Source organism: Paroedura picta, chromosome 14 (assembly GCF_049243985.1).
Source record: "Paroedura picta isolate Pp20150507F chromosome 14, Ppicta_v3.0, whole genome shotgun sequence".
Classification (NCBI taxonomy): domain Eukaryota; kingdom Metazoa; phylum Chordata; class Lepidosauria; order Squamata; family Gekkonidae; genus Paroedura; species Paroedura picta.
In genome coordinates, this window is record NC_135382.1 from 35,053,439 (window position 1) to 35,079,744 (window position 26,306).

Consider the following 26,306-nt stretch of genomic DNA (forward strand, 5'->3'; position numbering starts at 1 on the left):
AATTCAGAAATCCCGCTTCCCCCCCCAACAATAATAACACAAAGGTACAGACATCAGGACAAACCTTGACAACAACCCCCCCCCCCAACACACACACACACACGGTTTATATTTCAACACCTTTCTCAAGTGTCACGTGGCAAGGGTTTCACAATCGATGGGAACGGGCGTTTTTGAAGGTTCCGGCACATCTGTGGAGGGGGAAGAAATCCCAACACAACAATCACGTTAATGTCCCTTTGCTTATTTCCCTTTGCTTATTTTCCGAGGCTTTTGAAAGGGCGCGAAAAGCAGCCCTCTTTTTTTTAAAGGGGAAGAGATCTGGAGTGTGCTTTTCTTAAAAACACCCCCCTTTGGAAACGTAACTATTATTGTAAGCTGCCTTAGACCACCAGATAGGAAAGGCAGGATATAAAATATTTTAATAAATAACATAAAATCAACTAAAAGGCAAGAACGAATGAATACACTCTGGGGCCAGGGTTGAGAAAAAAAAAATAATGCTTGCATTAATACTTAGTACAGGGGATGTTAAACATCTCAAGTGTTATACATCCTCACTAAATAAGGTCGGCCAGTATTATCCTGACATTGTGGATGGTGGGGCTGAGACTAAGGGAGCTTGTCTTGCCTACGACCCCCAAGCAAGATCTGTAGGAACAAGACGGAACAAGTGCATGAAAACAATACCAGACTGAAAAGAACCAATGATCTATGCGTGGCCAGATTATCTCATCTGTGGGTCAGGTTCTTCCCCATTCCAGTGCAGCTACAGAAGAGTTGGGATTGGGCGGGGGGGGACAGACAACGACCATTGTGTCTTTAACCCTAGAGATTTTTCCATCCCAGAATGCCAGCACAATGCAAAACTCTAATTTCTATTATTGATTTTTGATGGGTCTGCATGCTTAGTTCAGGAAGCTGATATTCAGAGCCTCCCTATTCAGAGGAAAAAACCCTCTGAATCCCAGTGCTAGAAAGCAACTTTAAAAGAAGGCCTTGACCTCTATGCTCTACTTCTTGGCCCTTTGGGCCAACTGGTTGGCCATTATGTGAAATGGGATCAGATCCAGCAGGGCTCTTCTTTCTAGGTCAGGGGTAGTCAACCTGTGGTCCTCCAGATGTCCATGGATACAATTCCCATGAGCCCCTGCCAGCGAATGCTTATTTCCCTTCGCATTCGCTGGCAGGGGCTCATGGGAATTGTAGTCCATGGACATCTGGAGGACCACAGGTTGACTACCCCTGTTCTAGGTAATGCTACATGGAGGCCAATTCAGTTTATTCTGTTCAAAGACAACCAATCTGCAACAACCAACCACAATAGGGAATGTGAAATGTGCTCTGGCTACTCACCATCGGTTAAGTCGACTGCGTCGTCTCCCGTGTCCCATAAAGGGACCGAAATCCCCATGGCTTTCCGGATTCCGTACGTGCTCACAATGTCTCCCGGAGCTACTTGTTGGGCAAGCTCTTTTAGATTACTGGTCACTCTCTCCGCTGGAAAAGATGCAAGCGTTAAAAACGGCCTGGCTTCTTATAAACTTCATTTAAACTGAGCCTTTTTGTGAGGTGCCTGAAAGCATCTCGGAACCACCTGCCAGCTGGATTACGTGAAACTCTTGTGTTCTTAACCAGGTAAGCTGCAAACTCCTGCCCTCTGAAAATGAATCTAACCCAGAGAGCAAGATGAAAACGCCACTCCCCAGCACTGCAATTCTGACTCTGCAGACCACACGGAAGTGAGTTGCATTGAACTCAATAAAATTTTAGAAAGCTCAGTGTGTAGGACCGAAGTATCTCTGCAGTCTCAGCAACACAAGGCAGACTGCCTGTTATAACATTTTCTAAGGGCACAAGCCCTTCGAATGTCTAAAAAACTTTTCAGGGGATAGAACATAACTCCCACCCATCCAAAGATAAATGGCAACGAAGTCATGAGAATGGGATCATTGAGGCTCTCTGATCACTCAATGGGAGACTGGGGGCTCTGTCCCATCTATTATTTGCTGTCCTGGGCCTGTATTATGTCTCCCCCCATTTCTGCATGTGCTTGGCTCCCTCTAGTGGCCACTTCAGTATTTCATGGCTGTATCTCCAGTTTATTTACAAGCACTATGAAAGAACTCGTAAGCAAGCCGGTGGTACAGAGATGGACAATCAAAGCAACCACTAAAGGCAAAGAAGAGAAAAAAAATGGTGCAATGCAGGCTCAAAAGCAATTAAAATAAGATGGGCCTAAATACCCTGAAGCAACCACTGTGGAAATACTCGGTGCAGAAATGTTACCTGGGGAGGGTTGGGTGTAAACAGCAGGCTGTCCAGGTGAGAAAAAGCTTGGGTTGAAATTGCCGTTGGGGGAATGGAAATGGTTTCCTAACCTGGCTGATGCAAATGCAGCAAAAAGTATAAGAGAAATCCCGTGTTTGGATCAGGAATCTGCTACTGGACTTTGTACACACCCAATGCAAGAAATGGTAATTCGCTGTACGTTGGGTATCGAAGCACCTGACATTTCAGGGGGGAACCGGATTACGATCTACTGTCCTTTCAGCCTTCCCTCCGCATTTCTAACTGGTAGTCCGATCTAAGAAGTGGAGCACTACTGAACATATAGAGCCCTGTGCTCACCCAAATGCATCTCCTTGTATGACGGTCCCAGAAGGCAAATCATGTTAGGAGGCGGCTTTGTGCTCAGCCGTTCGTTCTGAGCGTCTTGGAGCTCCCTGAGTAGCTTTGTGGTTTCGTCGAGTTTCCTCTGGAAGACTTCTGCCTCTGTTGGGTCGAAAGGGAGAGGGGTTTTTGTGCGCGTTCATACAGCGGCACGTGCGCCAACACGGACACTGGTCAGGATGGAATGCGCTGGGAGACCCTGGGACTCACCTTCCGACTCAAACTCCTCCAGGTGCAGCCCGAAATTGGTCACAGCTCTCAGAGCGGTAAGCCTCTCTTTACTAAGTGAGGATTCAAGCCTACTGGGTGGCTCTGTTTCCAAGATCTGTAGATGGCAGCAAATGCACAATTTTCGATCTCAAGCAGATATAAATATATCCAGCGCACAATGCAAGTTAATTACGTTTTCTGGGGGGAGAGGAGAAATCATGAAAGTTCACAAGAGTTACCACCGCAATTCATTCCCGAGCACAAGCCAAATCTAGATCATCTGTGTGAACACGGGCAGGACTGAGATCTCCCTGGATTACAACTGATCTTCAAGTGAGGGAGATCAGTTCGCCCAGAAAAAATGGCCACTTTGGAATTTAGAATCTATGGTATTATCCCCGTCAACATCCTTCCCCAAACCCCGGCCCCCTTCGGGCTCTACCCTTGAAATCTCCGGGCAATCTGATACATGGGTATGATTGGGCCGTTTGATTTAGCAAGAGTGGCTCTAGGGAAACGGATTCCTGCAGCTTGTTTGCACCAGACTGTTGTAGCGAAATGCAGAAAAGTATCACCTGAGTGTCTTTTACCACGTCAGCCCTTTCGGACCTGCCTTCGGTTGCATCTGCTGGCTGTAAATGGAAGAGGACCCAATGAGGTGGACAACGGCTTTAATGTGGTTTCACTGGATTCTGTAGCCCTGCTGTTTACAGGCTGTTCAAATCCCTTTGCTCGGAGCCTTCTATCTAAACATACTGGCTTAGATCCAGGCATGCAGGAATGCACATGTCAGTGGACTTAGCACATCCTGTCTACGCAACATCTTCTGCAACACCAAGTGCCTTCCTTCCTGTGTCTTCAAGTGCTCAAGAACTGACTGCACAACATTTAACACAAGATGGGAAAAAAAACTGCTTGGGATTATGTTTCATTTAGTGCGAAGATGCCAGAGCGTGAGTTTTCCGCACTTTTTGCTCATGAAAGGATCCTTTCTTTTTTTCTTTTATTTTTGGCCATCATGTCACAGCTGACTCATGGCAAACATGTAGGGCAGGGCTGGCCAAGCTGTGGTTCTCCAGATGTCCATGGACTGCAATTCCCATGAGCAATGCTGGCAGGGGCTCATGGGAATTGTAGTCCATGGACATCTGGAGAACCACAACTTGGTCAATGTGGATTTTTCAAGGCAACAGATGTTCAGAGGTGGCTTGCCTCCACCACAACCCTGAAGTCCCTGGTTATTCTCCCATCCAAGCACTAACCTGGGCTCACCCCACTTAGCTTCCAAGATCTAACATGTTTGGGCTAACCTGGCTTATCCACATCAGGGCACAAGGACCTCAAAATGTGCAAAAGGCTCCTGGTGGATTCAAGCCAGCTGCTTCCTGACTATTTTGTTAGTGAACTGAAAGTGAAAGAGAAGCAGGACGCCCCCACCCCCAACCGGGCATCACAGTCTCAATTTTCTGACTAGTGTGCCTTTTGCCCCACCAGTTGCAGAGTCACACACAAATAGCCTCACCGTCTCTAGTTCTCTGAGCGAGCGAGAATGCCCTCCTTGGGTCAAGACGTCCAGCAGGCTGTCAGCCATGACATAGGGGTAGTCTTGAGACTTCGCCAAAAACTCTTGCATACTAAAAAAAGGATCAGAGATGGGAGGAAAAAAATGTGATGCCAATATACACAAAGCAACCAATGTATTTTCAGTAACTTTCCCTATGAGAGATTAAACATGTAACAATCATGTCAGCATATAACACAAGGGAAGCCAGGCTGGATCAGGCCAATGGCCCATGCAATCCAACACTCTGTGGCCAAAATCCAGGTGCCCTTTGGAGATCCACCAGCGGGGCTAGAACTCCAGAAGTCCTCCCGCCTAAGCACCAAGAGGACAGAGCATCACTGCCCCTGAGCCAACAGGGAAGGTTGGGCTATACGAATAACATTAATTATAAGAATATAAGAGAAGCCACGTTGGATCAGGCCAATGGACCATCCAGACCAACACTCTGTGTCACCCAGTGGTCAAAAGCCAGGTGCCCTCAGGAGGCCCACCAATGGGGCCAGAACTCCAGAAGCCCTCTTGCTGTTGCCCCCCTGAGCACCAATGCAAAGCTCTTGAAGAACTGAACTAGGATTTGTTTCTGGCTACTGGCAAGGAGGAGTCCTCTTTGTCTATTGAGAAAATGCAAAATTAATGTAGAAATGAGTACTCTGGGACCATATGACTAGCATTACCAGTTCAGTTCATATTCTCTCTGAAAGAAGTGAACGCTAAGATTTAGTGGAATGTTAAGAATGTGATCCTGGTCACAACTAGTCAAGGAAGCAAAGGAAATGCCAAGGACAAAAGAGTTTCACTAGCTGGAAACCAAGCATGTTCCTTGGGATGTGAAAGCTTCTTAAATGAGATCTGAGCCAAAATAAAGGGAAGTCTTACCCTGAAGAAGACCGTTTTTTATACCCTGCTTTGTACTATCTGAAGGAGCACCAAAGCAGCTTACAATCGCCTTCCCTTTCTCTCCCCAAAACAGATACCCTATGAGGTAGGAGGGGCTGAGAGAGTTCCATGAGAACTGCTCTGCAAGAACAGCTTGGAAAGAACCATGATTAGCCCAAGATCACACAGCTGGCTGCTTGCACAGGAGGAATGGGGACTCAAACCCAGTTCTTCCCATAAGAGGCTGCTGTTCTTAACCACTACACCATGTTGGCACTTTGCTGAATACTTACTTAAAACCCCCTGGATTAGAATCTTCCCCGTAAGTCGAGTAAATTAAATCTGAATCGTCCTTGCTGATGTTTGCAAACGTGGAGTCGTAAGCTGGAGCATAAGAGCTAAAAGGCCCATAATTCAAGTACATCACTGCAAGAAAAACAACGGTAGTTATTAAAGGTAAAGGTAAAGGTAAAGGTATCCCCTGTGCAAGCACCGAGTCATGTCTGACCCTTGGGGTGACGCCCTCCAGCGTTTTCATGGCAGACTCAATACGGGGTGGTTTGCCAGTGCCTTCCCCAGTCATGACCGTTTACCCCCCAGCAGCAAGCTGGGTACTCATTTTACCGACCTCGGAAGGATGGAAGGCTGAGTCAACCTTGAGCCGGCTGCTGGGATCGAACTCCCAACCTCATGGGCAAAGCTTTCAGGCAGCTGCCTTACCACTCTGCGCCACAAGAGGCTCTAACGGTAGTTATTAGGCACATAATAAAATCCTAAAAGCTGGCGACTGTACTGGCCATAATCACAACACTTCTAAGACAAAATCTATCCTGTCCTAATAAAGAAAGCCTGTTCGACAGAATTTCCCTTTCTGTTTTGCCTTTTTTGGATCTTGGGCAGCGCAATTCCAAACTAACTGAGTTACACCCCACTGAAGTCAATGGAATGGTATACCTGTGCTTAGGGCTGCCCTGAAAATGGTGGAAAGGGACAGATTATAAAACAAGGGAGACAAAGGAACCACAGAAGTACTCATACAAAGTTAAAATTAATTTTTAAATTGTTGTAAAATCTCTTTTGAGAGCTTTATGGACAGAAGCGGGACAAAAATCTAAAAACATCACATTAAGGATTTATTTTTTTCAATTTCCACGAAGCTAATTTCCTGTTCTGAGGAAACATAGCAGTAAATCTCACCTGGAGTAACTTTGTTCCTTTTGTCTTCTTTGAAGCCCTGCAAGGTATTTACGCCCGACTGCAGTCTTCCCGCTGTCACCCCCAACTTCGCAGAATTATGACCTAGTTCTGCCACCAAACAGAATAGGGGGGGAAGAAGAAGATATAAACCACTCCAGGTTTAAACTGTACTGTACGTAAAACTTCCCAAGTGCTTATAAGATTTCTTCTCCTAATTCTGGAAGTGTACCTTTTGGCTTAATACTTCATAACGACTTGAGCCACGAACGAGAAATCAGTCCGGCATGTCACAGTAACTAGAAGGGATCTGTTAAGCTTAGGAATGCATAAAGCTGCCTCATACCAATTTAATCTATCGGCCCTTTCGGTTCCGTGAGATTTGAACGGCAGCAATATTCCATCTTCTCTCAGCCGAAAGCCTTCCCTAGTCTTGCTGCCAGAGGCTTGAACCCAGCAGCTTCGGAATAAAGAACACTCTGTTATTGTAGCAGCTCTATGAGCTCAGACCAGACAAAACGGGGTGGGTACTGGCATAGGAGACCACCAAGGAAGACTGGAACTGCTATGTAGAGCAAGGGTGGCCAGATGGTGGCTCTCCAGAATGACGCTGGCAGGGGCTCATGGGAATTGCAGTCCATGGACATCCGGAGAATCACCATCTGGCCACCCCTGAGGAAGGCAATGGCAAACCACGTCTCTGCTCATCTCCAGCTTTGAGAACCCTACAAGGTCTCTGTAAGTTGGCTGTACACTTTATTCCCCTTGCCACCAAGTTGCACCCCCATATGGCTTTCAAGGCAGGAGATGCCCTGAGGTGGCTTGCCATTGCCTGCCTCTGCATAGCAACCCTGGCATTCCTGCATGGCCTCCCATCCAAATACTAATTGGCCATTCAGCTTCCAAGATCTGATGAGACCAGGCTAGTCCAGGTGATGGCAATGGCACGCTTTAGCTTTGCCTAATCTACCTTTCAAAACGGATATGGGACGATCATAATTCTCCGCTTCAAGGGAAGCTCCTTCTGGAGGACCAGCCTTTTTTGAGCTTTACGAATTTTAAAAAAGGTTTTCAGGGCATTACAAGCAAGGCTTGCTTGGGAGAAGAACGAGACAGCCCCAAAAGACCTGCTACGATCTGTAGAAATTTACCAGTCATACACCTAACAGGAAGGAAGGACTCTTAAATTACTTATTGCATGCGTTACCCCCTGCGTTGTTTTCGGCTGGATTAAGGAGTCCCAGAGTGGTTGTGCCGTCAGGTTTTCTCCTTTCAAACTCGCACTGAAATAAAGAGCAAGCTATTAAAACGAGAGGTGTGAGAAAAGGACAATACATAATTTAACAGGCTGATCTGCTTAAACAGTTTCAATCAATGAACGTTACGGGTGTTGATTTGGATTTTTAACAGTCGTGATGGCAGTTTGCATCAAATCTATAGGACTTAAAAGAGCTTGATTGTAGGGCGGATCACAACCAAAGTTACCTAGAGCAGTGGTCCCCAACCTTTTTGAGGCTGGGGACCGGCAGGGCAACTGCCTGCCCGCGCATCGCGCATGCGCGACCGAAATCGAGCATGCGTGGCACTTTCGCGCATGTGTGCATGCGCAAAAGTGCCACGCATGTGCGATTTCCGCTGCGCATGGCACATGTGCGCATGCATGGCCTAGCCACGCATGTGCGATGCGCGGGCGCGGCCCTGATTCCCTCTCCCCCCCTCCCGCAGTAAGAAGCTTCCTGGGCCGCAAGCTTGCGGCCCGGGAAGTTTTCTACTGCGGGGGGGGCAGGGAGAGGGAGCCGCGGCCCGGCGCCAAGGCCTTCGCGGCCCGCGGGTTGGGGACCACTGACCTAGAGAATGGGCAGCTGTAGAGGGTACTTACCTGAGCGTTGGCAGGCCGTTTTGTTAGTTTCCCTCCTGATTCTTTGATGATTCTTTCAATCAGTTCTTGTTCCCTCTCTAAATTACTGTTCCGTATTTTTTCCTCGAGCAGCTCTTTGTCTTTTCTGTAAAAAGCGATAAAAGGAAAATGCCACACACGTTACTACGGCCCTTTGAAATAGAAGGCACTGCTAAAGCGTGGGTTCATTCAAACGGTGGTATGAAAATGGGCTTGTGAGCACAGGGTGACTTAACACGCTTTCCCCACGCAGGCTGAACGGTGCTGTTACGTCCAGATGGGGAAGCTCTGGCTTGTGCTAACTTTATAAATTAGGATCAAACACCATCGGCTGAAGGTGATTTGCAGCCCTGGCTTGAAAAGTGAAGCGCAAACCGGGCTTGCACTAAAATGGAATGATCGGTTTCAGAAATTTTTATCCCACATTTTTTCCCGTGAAAGTGGCAGCCAGTGAGTTTTTAAAAAAATATAAACCCAAACCAATTTAAGAATGAACACATAATGGTGGGAGGAAAAGTGTATTTGGCAGTCGAAGCTGCCAGAAATCTGCCACTCCTGTATATAGGTTATAACCCACTGATACTTTGTTTATTTGCGCTGTTGGTAGCCCGCCTCTCTCACAGATATTCAAGGCGGATTACGCAGTGCAAGTCAGTGCTCCTGTGATTTTATGTCATACCACAAGCCACCAACTAATTCTGTGCCTGCAGTCTTCGTGGAAAATAAATGGGGGGGGGGGGAGACAATTCAAGAAAGAATAAGAGTTCAGTGCCATTTTGTAAACTGTTGTCAACCTGCGATCATATTCCCTCCTGGCAGTGCTATCAAAGGATGGATGTCCTAAGAATGTGATTTTGGGAAGGGGTGGGTGGGGAAGATGTCAATTCCAAAAAACGTTTTAGGGTATCACCTCTTGCTCCTGATTTTGCTGAAATGAAAGAAATACTCAGCCCCTGTGATATACTTTTTGTGTTCTTTGCTGGGAGTTTTACAGTCTCTGAGGTCTGTTTCCGTGGAATTCGGGTCTTTCTCGAGACCGTCGTTGTCTTCCCCGCCGGACTGTGCATCTGCTTTATCTTTCGGCTTCCTGCTCTTCTGAAGGTCGGCCATGAAGTCTATGCTCTGTTTCAGACTCTGAATCCGTTCCTCGAAACAAAACCGGAGGCACTCTTTTAAAAATCCGTTTTGATTTCTCCATTAAAACTCGCCTAATCGTGATGGACGTTTGTGAAGTTAAGGCGGCCCTCCAGATGTTCATGGACTACAATTCCCATGAGCAATGCGAATGCTGGCAGGCGCTCATGGGAATTGTAGTCCACGGACATCTGGAGGGCCACCGTTTGACTACCCCTGAATTAAGGTCTTAAGGCCATCGCTGTCCGATCCGATCGGTCAGCGATCCCATCTAGCATCCTTTCTCTTACAATGGCCCACCTCCCTCCCACTGCTGTCCCCAGTAACTGGCAGTCAAGGGTATGCTGCTGCTGAACATGGTGGAAAAGCTGGTAAGGCCCAATCAACAACCCTGCAGAATAGTTGACTGGAACGCTCAATTAAAAATAATTTATTTATAGGTTTTATACTCTTGTCTTTCTGCCCAGTCAGGGCCACGAAGGTGGCCAACCATTAAAAGCAAAGCAACTGGGTGACTCTGGACTAGTCGCACAATCTCAGTTTAACCTACCTCACAGGGCTGTTGTGAGGCTGAAATGAAGGAGAGGAGAATGATGCAAACTTTTTTTTTTGAAGAGTTGGTTGTTATACCCTGCTTTTCCCTAGACAAAGGAGTCTGAAATTAGGTAGAATGGGAAAGCAGAATGGTGGGAAGGAAAGGCCCATCACACATTTGGTCCGTCACGAAGAACCGCATCCCCTATAAGGTATGTCCTTTTGAACCGGACCAATACGGACTAGGCTGATGTGATGGAATTCCTTGTTGATGTGGGCCTATACTATGCAATTGGCCTTGAGTGTCAGTCAGAAGGCATAGTATAAACTAAAAAAAGAAAAAAATGGATATTTTTTTCTGTAAAGGGGTTTAACAGAAGAAATATCTAAAGAAAAAGAGCTGGTGCTTTATATCCTGCTTTTCACTACCTGAAGTAGCTCCAAAGCAGCTTTACAAATATCTTTCCCTTCCTCTCCCCACAAGAGATACCATGTGAGGTTAGTGGGATTGAGAGAGCTCTGACAGAACTCTCAGTGTGAACAGCTCTAACAGGACTGTGACAAGCCTAAGGTCACCCAGCTAGCCTGCCCTGGGTCCCCAGTAGGGAGAAACGCTAGGGTATAAATGAAGACAAATCTAAAACTGTTTTAAAAGCTAGAATAAAACAACATATGTAAAGATTAAAAACAAACTCCCCAGTAATTAATTACTTTTCCATGCTTAACTCTTGTTACCTGGCTGAGTATTTTCATTCCCGAATGCAGTAATTTTTTTGCCGCCTTGTAATAAATGGTTTCTGGTTTGTTATAGACCATGGCATTAGTGCACATCAGTTTGAAGTTGTCCTGCATCAACAGAAAAAATTACAGCACATGAGCAGACATTTCTCAAAATGTTTTCTAGTCATTGCCCTTTAAAAAAATGATGGGATACATCGGCAAAAACCTCTCTCTTCAAATCTGACAAGCGGAGCCTGCAAGGGGGACTAGGCACCCTGTTCTTTACATGCCAGGCCAGTGATGTGTGAGCGTTAGAGATGAAACAGGCATGATCAGAGGCCAAACGTGCTCATGACAGACATCTGACTGGTATTCGTGTACTGGCAAAGGCGAGACACTCAGCAGAGATGCTTTTCTCAGGAGATCACAGAGCTGGGCTTGTCAGACGGGAAATATTAATCAAGTAAATGTGGAAGTCTCGTGTTCTTCTTTAAAAGGTATAAACGGGATAGGTTCAGGGTGCGGGGTAGGGCTGGACTTCTTACTTAGAGAGTTAAAAGAAATATAATGTGTCCTATTAGCCTACCAAAAAAAAAAAAGGAGGAGGAGGAAGAAACTTAAAACTTCTTTCACTTCTAATTTTTGAGGGGGAATAAATACATTTAATTTTAAACACAATCATTCTTACTATAGAAGAGAATGAGAAAAACCAGACATAATATCAGATAAGTCAAGAAGCAAGCCATTAATTAATTTACTACAGTGGTGAACAGTCACCAAATCACCTTTCATTTTGCTGACGGTGAAACCAAGCTCTGACGAATATACTTGTCAGAATCTATGATCTTGTTATCAGTTTCAAGTACTACCAATAAAATTTTGGTTGTTCATCTTTTTTTTTTTAAAGCACATTTTTGCACTGGTGAGTTTAATATGAAAGAGAACCTCCTGAAGATGGACACAAAAGAATGGCTTCCTGCAAAGAAAGAGGACGGGAAACGCTCTCAAAGCCAGATGTGCCGATTTCTGATTCCGTGCGTTCATAAACTATGAAAGTTCAGCCCCTGAATGAATAAAATATTGGGGGGGGGGGGGGGCGGGAGAACCTGTACAAATGCTGGCACCGGCAACTGTCAATGTTTAATCCACTCTCTGCAGCTGAAATATAAATTAAAAGCACCTTTAGTTCTTCTATGGACTGGTATCCATTGTTCTTGATCTTCTCTTTCATGGTACTAAAATCCATTGGGCGTTTAATGATCATGGAGTAGCCGGGAGCAATAAAGTCAGTCACAGGAAATGAAAAGAAAGCATTTGGATCTTTTCTGTGGAGAAATGAAAAGAAGAGGCTTTTTAACATCTCATTTTTTTTCCCATACATGTAACAAAGAACAGACAGGCCTTGCTATTAAATAGGGAGAGAAGAGTCCGACTTGAAAGAAGCCACTGAACTGAACTGAAACAAGAAAGAGTTCGCCCCAATACAATCTTGCATTTCTTCAAAACGGCAGAGGTCACTACCTCGCAAGCATTTCTTCAAACGGATATATATATTTTTTTTTAAAGAGCCGGTAAGTTATTGCTCAAAAATATTTGATATTTTTTAGCCAAACCCCAGGCACCACATTTTTCTCCTTCATTCCCCCCCTCCATGCAATGATATATTATAATATCAATAGCAGGGAAAGTTTTATGCACTAGGTTTCAGCATCCCTGCAAAACAGGACTCATTCACTTTTCATACAAAGTCCCCTTGCATGAGAACAGCTGCCTTTCCATGCTGCAAGGAGCAATAATGCATACGGTGAGAGGTGCTGTAGTATAGTAACAGAGCATCTGCTTTGCATGCCAAAGGTCCCAAGTTCAATCCCCAGCATCTCTGGTTAAAGGATCTGGCATAGTTGTTGCTGTTGTCAGCCATTCATCTGTCTCCGACTGTTTTATTTATTTTATTTATTATATTTATATACCGCCCTCCCCGGGGGCTCAGGGCGGGTTACATAATAACTTAAGAACAATACATGGAACAGTCTATAAAACATTTGAATAACCGTGCAATAATAACTGATAATTGTAAACATATAACATTATAATTGTATAACCAATAAACAATACAACGTTGCAACATACAAACAGGTCCAGAGTGTATAGGTGATGTTCTGAGGGGGGGCGGGGAGCAGGGGCCCTTTGGTCGCTGTTGGTTATATATATCTGGTCTCAACCAAATGCTTGGCGGAAGAGCTCCTCCTTGCAGGCCCTGCAGATCTTGGCGATCCCATGGCACAGCTGTCACCACGATCCCTGTGCAATATTCTGGCCGGTGTCCACCTTGATAGCGTCCAACCACCACACCTCTTGTCGGCCTGGTTTCCTTTTTTCACTGACCAATCCTAGCATAATTGCTTTCTCCACTGAGTTGGATCACATGATATGGACAAAGTAAGAGAGCCGGAGTTTTGTGATTTTGGATTTGCCAGTAGATGATGTGAAAGACGTCTGCTTAAGACCACAGCGACCTGCAAACTATACAACTATCAAATCGGTCTAACTTTGAGCCTAGTTATCTCAGAAAGGTTGCAGGAATTAAGTTGTCACTTAGCCAGTTAAAACGAGTAAATGCTCATCAGGCTAGGCAAAGGCTGAACTAATTAATAAACAATGCCAACATAAATGCCTCCATCTTATAAGAACTCACCTTTGCAGCTGTCTCACAAGTTGATTCAAAGCTTCTTGAAGCGGTGTCTGTTCCACTTCTGAACCCAAAAGACAAAGGGGAAATAAATGATCACCATGCACACAAAGCATTCTGTGGTTCTTAAATTTTTTATTCATTCATTTTTCTATTTATATGCCACCCGTTTCCAGGGAGATCGGGGCAGCTCACAAAAGTTATCTGACACAAATAAAGTTATATAAAATCATATAAATATTAAAATTAAACCTTGCAGTTGAGACAAGCTGCCTTTCTCCAGAGCCAGCTGGGTGTAGTGGTTAACGGCGACAACCTCTAATCTGCAGAAACGGGCTTGATTCCCCACTCCTCCACGTGCAGCCAGCTGGCTGACCTTGGGCTCATCACAGTCGTTAGAGCTATTCTCACAGAGCAGTTCTGTCAGGGCTCTCTCAGTCCCACCTACCTCACAGTGTATCCGTTGTGGGGAGAGGAAGGGTAGGCGATTGTAAGCTGCTTTGGGACTCCTTTGGGCAGTGAATAGTGGGGTATATAAAACAAATCTTCTTTTTAGAGAGAGACGGGCACCTTAAAGTGCAATTCTGATTGTCAGTGGTGGTGTTAAGCAGTATACCGGGCACTTTAAGAGGGAGACCAAACTTTGGATGTTGTTTCCTGGCCTCGACCATTGGCCTGGCAGCAGAACAGCAGACCTTAAAAACTGCTTAAGGTCCCTCAAGGCCCTGATCTCACTTGGTTTCTCAGATCCTAGTCCCCATTACAGTGCACTGACCAATGATGGAGGGAAGCAAAACAGCTATTAAAGGTATAGCTTGTTTAGTTTTGACATTCGTTTCAAAATACTGGATGAAAAATGCTTGTGATTTTTTGTACTGTAATCTGTCTTACCAACTTAAGACAATTCTGACCAAAATGATAATAAGGGTAATAAATAGACCCATTAGGTGAAGTTCTTAAATATACATTGAATCAATACAGGTTTTACCTTCTTGTTTTGCTAAACTGCTTGCCAGTGGTTTTTCTGGGGGCAACTCCAATCTTATTGTGTTTTGGCCTTTTAAGTCTCTTTCTCCTTCACTTTCTCCACGGTCTTTATCGCGTTTCCTTTTATCTTCCTGGGGACAAAAATGAGAAGCCAATTTACTTCATGAGGCATCACTATGAGCAGTCACCACATATTGGTATTTTTTTTTTTGTCACGTGAGCTGGATATTAATTATGGGAATGGAAAAGGTCCACGCAGACCCATGCTTAATGTGCTGTCTCCACCTACTGGAGGACAACACAACTTCGAGTCAATAAAGGGACACACAATATTTTAAAAACTCATGGTCCATGGTACAGCTAGGATACTGACAAATGCTCCTTGCTACAGTTTGCTGAAATTGATGCAGTATTTAGATCAGGCTTTCTTGACAGGGCTTTTGTGAAACCTGAAAGGTTCTCGATAGCCCTGAGTTCCGCTGATTGGATGGGAGTTAAGTAATTTTTAATATATTTAATTTTTTAAAGTATCAGGTGATATGACCATATAAGGCCATGCTGACCTGTTTCCCCCCACCCCTTCCCTCCCAAAATTGCCAATGATGGGTTTGAAGCTGGTGGGAAGGGGAGGCTGCTGGCTGAGGTTCATTGTGGTAGCAACTGGAATCTAAAGAAGTAAGTATTTAATACTTTGATAATGGATTTCTTTCATATGGTGGATAAACTTCCCATTCATCAGACAGACTTGTTTACTGAGCATCAAATTTGATTTGATACCTTGAACTGTAGCAGTTTTACTAATTAGTTTTTTGTACCTGCAGTACAAGTGTCTTTTCACCGTGATGCCAAGATTATGAAATTCCCTCCCTCAGGAAATCACTCTTGCCCTGTCTGTGATGCTGTTACAATGCCCAGATTGATTTCTAAGGTAAGTCTTTTTGGAGATGCAGGGTAGTTTTATTGATTATATATATACTTCCACCTGCATCAATGTATATCTGACCAACTGTTCTTATTGAATTTGACACCCCCCCCATCCGTTGCTAATAATGTCCACATTTGTAGTTTTTATGTTTGTGGATAACAACTGTTTATTGATCTAGTTAGCAGCCTTCTGGACTGTAATATAAAAGGAGGGGCCATTTTAAATATACTTTAAATAATAATAATAAATTATCAAGCAATAGTTGTCAGCAAGACTACACCAGCATTAATGTGAGTTATGAACTGGTTCTTTTCTGCTTTACTAGTCTTGCGCCGTGATTTAAAATTTTAACTTTGTATTAGTTACAATGGAATCATTAGTTTGCTCATGATTTAACGGGCTTAGGATCAATAGTTTTCTGTGTGTGTGATGTTCCGTATCACGTATGTAGATTAACGTTAGGAGCAGACAGCTGCTGTAATGAACCATCCTTTAGTAGTTTGAAAGAAAGCAATTTAGCAGAAATTACCACCCTTGAAGGGTGAACTTTATATATGACACCAGGCACAATGAGCGCTGAAAACCATGGAATCTGAATTGTTAAAGAAGTGTGCAAAACCAGGCATTCTTTCTGGAATTAAATGGAATAATTACACTGCAAATTCATCTGCACAAATAAATGAACACATGAACACATGAAGGGAAAGGACTAAAGGCTGGATGAGTATTCTAACCACTCAGCACAAGCTAATAATTTTACATTTAAAAAGACCCCCCCCCCCCAAAAAAAAAAAACCCTTGCTTTAGAGGCTACCTTGACTTTTCTCTTTCTTTTTTCCTTTTCTTCTCCAGGAACTTGCTTTTCTGCTTTCTTTCTCTTTTTCCTTTTCTTGTCTTTGTGTTTTTCATGTTCGTTTTTGTCTTCATACAGTGCAGGATCAGGTACTGAACTCTGAGTAGAAAGTTCAGCGACTTCATTTCCTCCCACTTTTAAAACAAGCTTTAAGGGTTTCTCGATATAGTCTAGAAAGAGCACAAGAATTGGGAAACCTGGTTAACACCAAGACATAATCTGCAACACTTACCTGAATAGAATAAAGTTAAAAGCACTTTAGGTACTTCCAAGCTGCTAAGATTAAAATATATTACAGTTTAAACAGCAGAGTTATATAAAAGACAAATACAGGAAAAATGCTATCGACTGATCTAAGATCTAGTGGTGTGAACTGACTGTCAAAAGAAACCGTTTCTTAGAAAGACAGCCATGTAAACACAAAAAGGTATCCCACTCTGAGCTCCTGGAAGAATTTTTCAGCAGCTACATCAGAACTGTTCTCCTACATTCACAAAACTTTTCACATCTTTCCTTGCAAAATGAAATGGAAGCAATTAATACGGCTTTGATCATGTGATATGTTTTTCAAATTCCAATTTTTTTTCATTTTTCAAACTTAGGCTTGGGGAGACCCAAGTACAATCCCTGTTTAGCCAATAGACTGAGTGGGTGACAGTCACTACTTTCTCAGCTGCCCCTACCTCACAGGATTGTTGTGAGAATAAATCAAATAAATACATTGGACTAATATAATAATAATAATGTACAGAACTTGGAGAATGACTTTTCTGCATTGCTCGTGTTCCTATGTTTTAATAATAATAATAATAATAATAATAATAATAATAATAATAATAATAATAATAATAATATACAGAACTTGGGGAATGACTTTTTCTGTATTGTTCCTATGTTTTATCTGACCCGCCCTGAGCCTCCGGGGAGGGCGGTATACAAATGCAATTAATTAATTACAACAATAAAGACATAACTGGCAGAAATGTAATAAATAATTTGGAGAAATGCCCCCTCCCCCATTGACAGCAACTTTCTTCAAAGGAGGGGGAGGATCCTGCTGAAGTGACACGTCAATCATCCCCCGGGCGGCTCACAGCTCACACCCTCAACCGCTACGCCGCGTGACGTCAGGCGGCGAGCGGGCGGGGCGTTCCCTCGCCTCCTCCCCCTCCCTCCGCACCCGCCGCGTCACTCTCGCGGGAAAGGGGCGTGGCCTCCCGCTCAACGGCCTCCCTCTCGCGCGCCGCCCCCCCCCCTGGCGCGAGGCCCGAGGGCGAGGCGGCCTCACCTTCATACGGGTACTTGTCCGCCTTGTGCCGCTTGTGCTTCTTGCCCATGGCGGCGGCCCCCTCGAGCCGCTTCTGCCGGCCTCGGCCCCGGCGCCGGCCGCCTCCCTCGCTCTCCGTCGGTCCGTCTGTCCGCGGGCCTCCCCCGCTGGCCTCGGTCCTCGGCGACAAGGCGGGCCCGAACGGAGGCGAGGAGGGGGCGGCGGCGCGAGGACGGCGGCAGGCGACGAGACGGCGCGGAGGAAGAGCGGCCCCGCGGCCACGGAGGCGGCTGTGACGGCGGCCCCTGGTGGCTCCCGGGCGGCACTGCAGCCTCGAATTTCCCCTGCAGGGAGAGCGGGTGGCGGGACGCGGCTTAAGACCCTTCGGGGTGGATCCAGGAATAAGATTGAGTCCAGGGGCGCCTTTAACACCGACCAACTCTTATTCGGGCGCAAGCTTCCCTTTGCATGCAGGCTGCTTCAGAGGGGCTGCAACAGAAGGGTGCATGCTCGGGAACGCTTATCCCCAGGGTTAAATTTTGGGGTCTTACAGGTGCCACTTAGGGTGGCCAGCTCTGGCTTGGGAGATAATGCAGCCATTTTCCCCAGGGGAACTGATAACTATTGTCTGGAGATCAACTGTTCTGGCGGGGGATCTCCAGGGGCCCCCTGGAGATTGGCGGCCCTGGCTGGTGATCGTGTTTGGGTCAAAGTTACTGGCATGACCAGTAGGTTGGCCAGCTCTGGATGGTGACACAGCCGGATATTTTGGGGGTGGAGCCAGGGGTGAGCGAGATTTGCTGCTTCTTTAAGGCATTTGCTGGCAAGGGATCATGGGAATTGTAGTCTATGAACATCTGGAGGACCACAGGTTGGCTACCCCTGTCCTAGAGAACCGGTCTTGATCATCTGGAGATCAGTTATAATAGCAAATGATCTCCAGGTGCCATGGAGGGGAGACCACCAAGGAAGACTGGTGTTGCTCTGGAAAGGCAAGCATTGGCAAGGCCACCTCTGTCCATCTCTTGCTTTGTAAGCCCTACGGCAGGGGTAGTCAAACTGCGGCCCTCCAGATATCCATGGACTACAATTCCCAGGAGCCCTTGCCAGCATTTGCGGGTCCAGCTTCTAAGTAAAGACGAGCCTTGCAGATACCATCACCTGATTCCAGGGCACTTTGTGTGGACTGTCACTTCCGTCGGCATGTTGAATGGACTGTCCCATTAATGCCAATGGAGGATGCCCTTCTGGCTCCATTGAAATGAATGGACTGGGCAACCAAACCGAAGAATCAAATCCCTGAAGCGGATGAATGGTCAGATCAGAGCAGATGTGCCCATGCAAACCTTGAGATGGTGGTTGATCTCCATTCCCATAGCTAAGCCTAGACAGGCAGTATTTGCTCAAGCAGAAGACTCTCTGGAAGCAGAACTGAAATTATGCTCATAAAACAATTTAGATGCCAACGTACCACGTGACTTTTATAAGTAGGATAAACAACGGAGAGATCCAGGGATTTAGATGGACTGTTAAATTTGCGGTGTATCAAATAAACACTCCGTTGTTTGGTTTTTTTTAAACATCATGTCAGGGAAGGACCTCCTATCTTGTCACACTTCCATCCACATGGTGGTGTAACTTGCAAAGAAAAACGGACCTGTCACGCTCAGCACTTTCTGCATTAACAAAATATGGATTTCCATTTCAGATAACTGTTGCTTGCTGGGTTTTTTTTAGTGCCGCTGAAACTAGTTTGGAATTCGTTAGCTTGCTGGGTTATTAGACAAAGTAGGGAAGAGACATTTTTTCCAGAGAGTTGAGTCTTTGCCGTCCCTTCCTTTGAATTGATTCCACGATAAATCTTATTGATATTACACTTGGTTATGGTAAAACGTTTGTTTGGAAAAGAGCAGGGAGTGTCTGCCTGTCTGTCTCACTCTTATCCTCTCCTTCTTCTAGTTCAGACCAATCTTTATTATGTCCACCCTGGCGACCCTTGGAGTTGGGTCTGAGGCTGTGCCTGCCGTCTGAAGCAAGAGCAATAGCAACCTGATAAAGAGTCTTCTTAATCCTGGCACCAAAACTCCCTCCCCAGGAAGATTCACCTGTCTCCCTCTATCGGTATCTTCCAACCAATGGGTGAACATTTTTTTGGGTTCTCCGGGGTCATCTAGTCCAACCCCCTTCAGAACGCAGGAAACTCACAACTTCTTGCGCACCCACAGTGACCCCAATTCTATGCCCAGATGATGCCCCCTCTGAAAAACCAGAATAACCTGACACACATTATTGGCCTCCTCCTTGGTCTTGGTACTGTTTATGTGGAAAGGTGGAATTAAAATGTTTTAAGGGAACATGTGGGTGAAGTGCCGGCTGGTCACAGCCAATCTTATGGGGACCGCAGCAAGGGGCCTCCAAGGCAAGTCAGAAGCAGAGATGGCTAGCTAATGCATCTCTTGGGGGTCCCCCATCCAAGTCACCCTGGCATCAATACATAACTTGCCATCAAGTTGCAACCAAATTATGGTGATCCCAGCAAGGGGGTTTCAAGGCAAGTGAGAAGTGGAGGGGATTGGCCATTGCCTTCCTCTGCAGAGATTTCCTTGGTGGGCTCCCATCCAAGTACCAAACCCAGTAAGGGGGTTTCAAGGCAAGTGAGAAGCAGAGATGGATTGTCTGGGCCTCCCTCTGCAGAGCCTTCCTTGCTGGTCTCCCTTCCAAGTACCAAATCCAGCAAGGGGCCTTCAAGGCAAGTGAGAAGCAGAGATGGCTTTTCATTCTTTTCCTCTGCAGAGTCTTCCTTGGTGGTCTCTCATCCAAGTTCAACCACTGATTAGCTTCTGAGATCCGATTTCAGGGTATACTGTGCTGCTTTCCCTCCCTTTAACTAAATAGCATTAAAAAAATCTGGGGGTGTCAGCAGTATTCCTTTATTGGGGGTTGGTTCGCTCACTCCTAGACATTAGACAGGATTTGATGCTGTAGGTTTTGATTAAAGATTTGGGGGACTTCTAAAAATGCAGGCTACAGTGCAGTTTGGGCACAGACTTAAATGAGATCTGTTTTAAGCACAAAGGGATATAATTTTGATAGAATTAAACCCAGCCATGCAGTTCTTGGTTGTTTTCCAAACTATCAGCGGCAAAGAATTCAAGCGTTGGGAATCCGTAGTTGACACTGTAACATGTGTAAGCCTTCACCGCAGTGTGAATTCCTTTTAACATCAGTTTCTTTTAGAGGGGATTAATCACCACAGATGCTGTAGATCCTGAAAATAGCTCTCGACACACGCATGCAAGCAGATACTAGTTTCAACTGTTGTCTAGTAATCCGCAGACTTGCTAACATATGTACACAAACGGGGAGCCAAATACATTTGCTGCATGCAATATCTTATCGGCGTTTATTCTTCCTCTGCTCTCGCACGGTTCCTCAGTTTTCCTTCTTAAGCACGTGTTTCGCGGTGCGAGCACATACACAATTTGCGCGTGTTGCTCAAGTGGCACTCTCATAAGCACGCGGTGGTAACACACTGAGCCGGCGTAGTTAACATTGGCCCGGTTTGAGTCAGATCCGAGTCTCAGGGCTTGTGTGCTTTCCCCTCTGTGTGCGGCTGGATTACCTCCCCGACCTCCTTGCTTGAGAAAACCTTGGTTTGTGTTTCAGATCTGCAAACTGTGCTTGGCTTTTCCAACTCAGAATGGGAAACACGCTTCAGAACGGTTATTCTTGTTGTTGCTGTTTGGAGGGTAAGCGTCAACCACAGTTTTTCAGTGTGAACAAAATGGAAAACGGGGATTCGGTTGAACCTGGAAGGCAGGGAGAGGATCTGAGAAGGGAGAAGAATTTGCTGCTTCTTTAAGGCATTATTGAACGGCTTTTCTCCCCAGCGTGGTGCTGTGGTGCAGACTGGTGGCTTCTAATCCGGAGAGCTGGATTTGATTCCCCGCTCCTCCACATGCAGCCAGCTGGGTGACCTTGGGCTTGTCGCAGCCCTGATAGTGCTGTTCTGACGGAGCAGTTCTATCAGAGCTCTCTCAGCCTCACCTACCTGACAGGGCATCTGTTGCGGGGAGAGGAAGGGAATGCGATTGTAAGCCGCTTTGAGACTCCTTCGGACAGTGAGAAGCAGGGGATAAAGACCAGCTTTTCTTCAAAGGGACCCGAAGCAGTTTAAAGAATTGTCCCAAACAAATCAGAATCAGTATTACAATGTAAACATGTGAGACAAACAGACATGGACTGGGTGCGTCATCATTCACTGGGACCCTAGACCAGGGGTAGTCAAACTGCGGCCCTCCAGATGTCCATGGACTACAATTCCCAGGAGCCCCTGCCAGCTGGCAGGGGCTCCTGGGAATTGTAGTCCATGGACATCTGGAGGGCCGCAGTTTGACTACCCCTGCCCTAGACTGTGTACCAAGGATTGCACTGCTGCCCACACAGGCAGAGGAGGAAACAAATAAGCCCAGCTATCACTCACTGCTTGCTGGAAGGCTCTTCCCAACTTCCTCCTTGCCAGAAATGCTTCTGACCTAGGGTTGCCAGGGTCCCCATGGCAGCTGGTAGAGAGATGGGAAGGTAGGGTTGCCAGATCCTGGTTAGAAACTCCTGAAGAATTGGTGATGGAACTTGGGACAGAGATCTCAGTGCCAGAGGATCCACCTTCCAAAAGCAGCCATTTTCTCCAGGGGAACTGATCTCTGTAGCCTGGAGATGGGCTGTAATTCTGGGGGATTCCCAGGTCACACCTGGAGGTTGGCATCCCTAATCTGACACCACCCAGAATTAGCTTAATAGAATTATTTCAATTTCTTTTTTTTAATCAAAGGAGGTAAACTTCAGGGGAAGGACTTGGCTTCTGTGACCTGTTATTGGGCCTCCATAGTTAACTAGTTGGCCACTGTGTGAAACCTGATGCTGGACTAGATGAACCCCTGTTGTGTTCTAGCAGGGTTTTTCACATTCTTAAATCATAGAAGCATAGCGTTGGAACGGACCTCCAGGGTCATCTAGTCCAACCCCCTGCAGAATGCAAGAAATTCACAACTGTCCGCCTGTCCGCAGCCACCCCAATTCCATGCCCAGATGATGCCCCCTCCCAAAAGAAAACCCCAGAATCCCTGGCCAGTCTGACCTCCCGATCCTAAAGTGGTGATTTGGTATTTCTCTGGGGATGTTTGGTAAGCTGAAATGTGTGCAGACGATTAGGTAGGAAAAGTAATTTTCCTCCCCAAATTCCTCTATTACCCGTCCTTAGAAAGGCACCCCTGCATTAGTTGCATAAAGGGGGGAAGAGGTAAAGGTTAAACTGCGGTTGACGTCTTTTGTTCTCATTTCGTGGTACTGTCTTTTTGGGGTCAAACTCATCTTTGTTAACAACTTCATTGCCTTTCTTTCGAAAGCCGCTAGTAAAAACAACAAAAAAAGCATACAAAGAAAATCCTGAAAACCTCCCCGTTGAGCTATTTTATTAAAAAGAAATGGGGTACTTAACTGGGTCCAGTATAAATCCCACAAACAGCCTCTCGCTACCCTATAAAACATTTCTTCCCTTTTCAGGTTTGCTGTCCTCTTGTTTATAGACCCAGGGATCATTCCTAGCCCTCTCCATTTCAGCATCTGAGCTGTTGGGAGTTCACGTTAAGTTTGTTACTTACCATGACCCTTAAGCCATTTTTGAAATAACTGCTTTCGAAGATTAAGCTCTTCCCCACCGAAGGAATGATGTACATTTTTCGCCGCCACACATATAACCTTGAACTTAGCCGTATGAAAATAGCTTGCCAAGTAATTTCACCCTCTTAACCATCTCATCCGGCACCCTGTCGCAATACATCTGCCCTGCTCTCTGTGCGCATCATGAAAATATGATCTATCATTCTTGAGAGAAAATAAATCTCATGTTCCAACCCCTGATAGTCCCTGACAGGACACTTTTGATTTGAGAGCCTGTCCTGTTCCGCTTCTCCTCTTTCTTTATCCTTGTTCCCACAAGTATGAGAACTGAGAGCTTTTCCGGTTGTTGTTTTAAATTAAAATCTAGAACAGGCTCCCCAACGTGGCACCCACTGACCTATTTCCTGATGCCTGCCGAGTGTTTTCACTTTCAAAAAGTGGGTGGGACCTGGTGGGAATCCCGGACAGGAAGGCATCTGATTGGCCATCGGAAATCTGTTCAATTGCGCCAATTAAAATGACATTAAAATTAAAATGACATTGTTTAGGTGGCGGTTGTCACCGCAGAGTTCGTTTTATACTCTCTCACAGTTGGTGTATTTTTAAAAAATTACTCCTCCCTTGAACTTGAGTTCCATCTTATGTGTGTGTGTGTGGCTCCACCTCTTGTGGAGGCCATTTTGTAGTTGCCACAAGTTCAAAAATGTTGGGGACCCCTGGCCTAGAATCCTTTGGGAACGGGAGATGACATTTGTCTTGAACATGAACTTGGCCTATTTAATCCTTCTGCCAGGTGACAACTAGACAGGTTTGGTAGTGTGTCTGTGGGGACTGCATCGGCTACCCTTCAATATGTACCTCAAGAAACCAAAAAGGTTTTCCCATTCTTTCACCAAATAAATTACACCGAGTTAACCAGTCGATTGCCCTGACCTGGATGGCCCAGGCTAATCTCACCAACTCTAAGAAGCTAAGTAACTTTGGAACAGGCAAGTATTTGGATGGGAGGCCTCTAAAGCAGGGGTAGTCAAACTGCGGCCCTCCAGATGTCCATGGACTACAATACTATCAGACTAGATAGCCCTGCAAGGCCTGCAAGATTTTGTATGCAGGCATGTTCCATGAAGCAGGGTAAATCTCCAGTGTGCCCTGGAGATCCCCCACCATCACAACTCTTTTCCAGACGACAGAGATCAGTTCTCCCTGGAGGGAAAGTGGCTGCTTTGGAGAATGGACACTATGGCAGGGGAGCTTGGTCTGTTTAGCCTGGAGATGAGACGACTGAGAGGGGATCTGATAACCATCTTCAAGTATTGAAAAGGCTGCCATATAGAGCAGGGGTAGTCAACCTGTGGTCCTCCAGATATTCATGGACTACAATTCCCATGAACCCCTGCCAGCGAATGCTGGCAGGGGCTCATGGGAATTGTAGTCCATGAACATCTGGAGAACCACAGGTTGACTACCCCTGATATAGAGGACGGAGCAGAGTTGTTCTCTCTTGCCCCGGAGGGACGGACCAGAACCAATGGGATGAAATTAATTCAAAAGAAATCCTGTCTAAACATCCAGAAAACATTCCTGACAGTTAGAGTGGTTTTTCAGCGGAACAGGCTTCCTCGGGAGGTGGTGGGTTCTCCATCTTTGGAAATTTTTAAACAGAGGCTGGAGAGCCATCTGATGGAGAGGCTGATTCTGTGAAGGCTCAAGGGCGTGGCAGGTTACGTTGGATAAGCGATAGGGCGGTGAGCATCCTGCGTAGTGCAGTGGGCTGGACTAGATGACCCAGGAGGTCCCTTCCAGCTCTGATTCTATGATCCTAGGTGTGCTTCGCTGAGGTCTTTCCCCTCCACAAACACCACCCTCCCCAAGCTCCACCCTCAAGATTTCCAAGTATTTTCCCCACCCTGAGTTGGCCACCCTACACGCGTCTCACAGACTTTGGGTACTTTCTCGTTTCCCTTTTCCAAGAGCTTTGGGCACGTTCCCGTTTCTCTTCCTCATCAACAGGCCCTGCCGTTTCTCCAGCTTGCATGGAAACGCCGTGTTCACCATGTCGTATTTCACAGTGCAGAGAATTTTTTTTTTAAAAGGGGGAAGGGGGGAGAGGATGGTGTGAACTCTACTCCCTCCGAAAGTACTCTGACAATCTTTGAGCTTAGTTGTGTTGATTGCGGGACTCGGAGGGCAGTCCGGAGCGGGAAAGGGCAGGGAGAGGCGGCTTCGCAAGTTATGCCGAGATCAGAAGAGCGCAAGAAATGAAAGCGGTGGGAAGGGAGAAAATGAGAGAGGAAATCTCTTCCGCACCTCATACTAATGATAGCGACTCCACGTTTAATATCTTTTTCCCCTCTCTTTTTTTTTTTTTTGAAGCCGAAAGTGACAAAGCACATTTCCTTTTTCTAAGCACCTTGTGACACCTTGTGTTATCTGTTGTTGAAGGAAAAAAGACTCAAATTAAGAATTTCACAAGTCTAGAGCTGCATTGCTGCTGGTACACAGGAGGCAATAACAGTTTCGTTTCTCGGCCTGGGCTGCTTGTGCCTTGGAATCTCTACACACTGCTATTTTTCTCTTGTATCTCCGTTGAGCTATGGAATTACCTTTGTCTGTCTGTCTGTCTGTCTACATACCTACCTACCTCTCTTTACCTACCTCTCTATATACCTACCTATGCCTATTCTCTCTCTCCACTTACCCCCTCTCTACGTCCCCCTCCCTCCCTCCCTCCATCCATCTACCTACCTACCTACCTCTCTTTATCTACCTACCTCTCTATCTACCTACCTACACCTGCTCTCTCTCTCCACTTACCCCCTCCCTCCCTCCCTCTGCCTGTCCGTCTATATCTGTCTGTCTGTCTGTCTGTCTGTCTGTCTTACCTACCTACCTACCTTCCATCCATCCATCCATCCATCCATCCATCCATCCATCCATCCATCCATCCATCCATCCATCTATCTATCTATCTATCTATCTATCTATCACCTACCTACCTACCTACCTACCTACCTACATCTATCTATCTATCTATCTATCTATCTATCTATCTATCTATCTATCTATCTATCTATCTATCTATCTATCTATCTATCTATCTATCT

At 45.8% G+C, this 26,306-nt stretch overlaps 1 protein-coding gene and 1 long non-coding RNA gene across 3 annotated transcripts in view; one reads left to right on the top strand and one right to left on the bottom strand.

The window, feature by feature from the left end:
- Positions 1–17,796, bottom strand: BRD7 (bromodomain containing 7). 2 transcript variants are annotated; one of them, XM_077310118.1, is made up of 17 exons: positions 17,545–17,796; positions 16,218–16,426; positions 14,480–14,609; positions 13,498–13,555; positions 11,983–12,127; positions 10,818–10,928; positions 9,379–9,560; positions 8,397–8,520; positions 7,725–7,800; positions 6,521–6,628; positions 5,617–5,749; positions 4,406–4,517; positions 3,459–3,515; positions 2,884–2,998; positions 2,632–2,775; positions 1,357–1,500; positions 1–191 (listed from the first exon to the last, which is right to left on the bottom strand). In XM_077310118.1, exons 1-17 carry the CDS (start codon positions 17,591–17,593, stop codon positions 133–135), a joined length of 1,956 nt encoding a protein of 651 aa, XP_077166233.1. In that variant the 5' UTR covers positions 17,594–17,796; the 3' UTR covers positions 1–132. The 2 variants fall into 2 exon arrangements, with proteins under 2 accessions (XP_077166233.1, XP_077166232.1); XM_077310117.1 differs by having other exon boundaries at positions 9,325–9,560; positions 17,545–17,795.
- LOC143823628 (uncharacterized) overlaps positions 14,607–26,306 on the top strand; it is a 26,712-nt gene continuing 15,012 nt past the window's right edge. The window contains exons 1-2 of the long non-coding RNA XR_013226533.1: positions 14,607–15,153; positions 15,300–15,406. This is a non-coding gene — a long non-coding RNA (uncharacterized LOC143823628). The remainder of the gene's footprint in view (positions 15,154–15,299; positions 15,407–26,306) is intronic.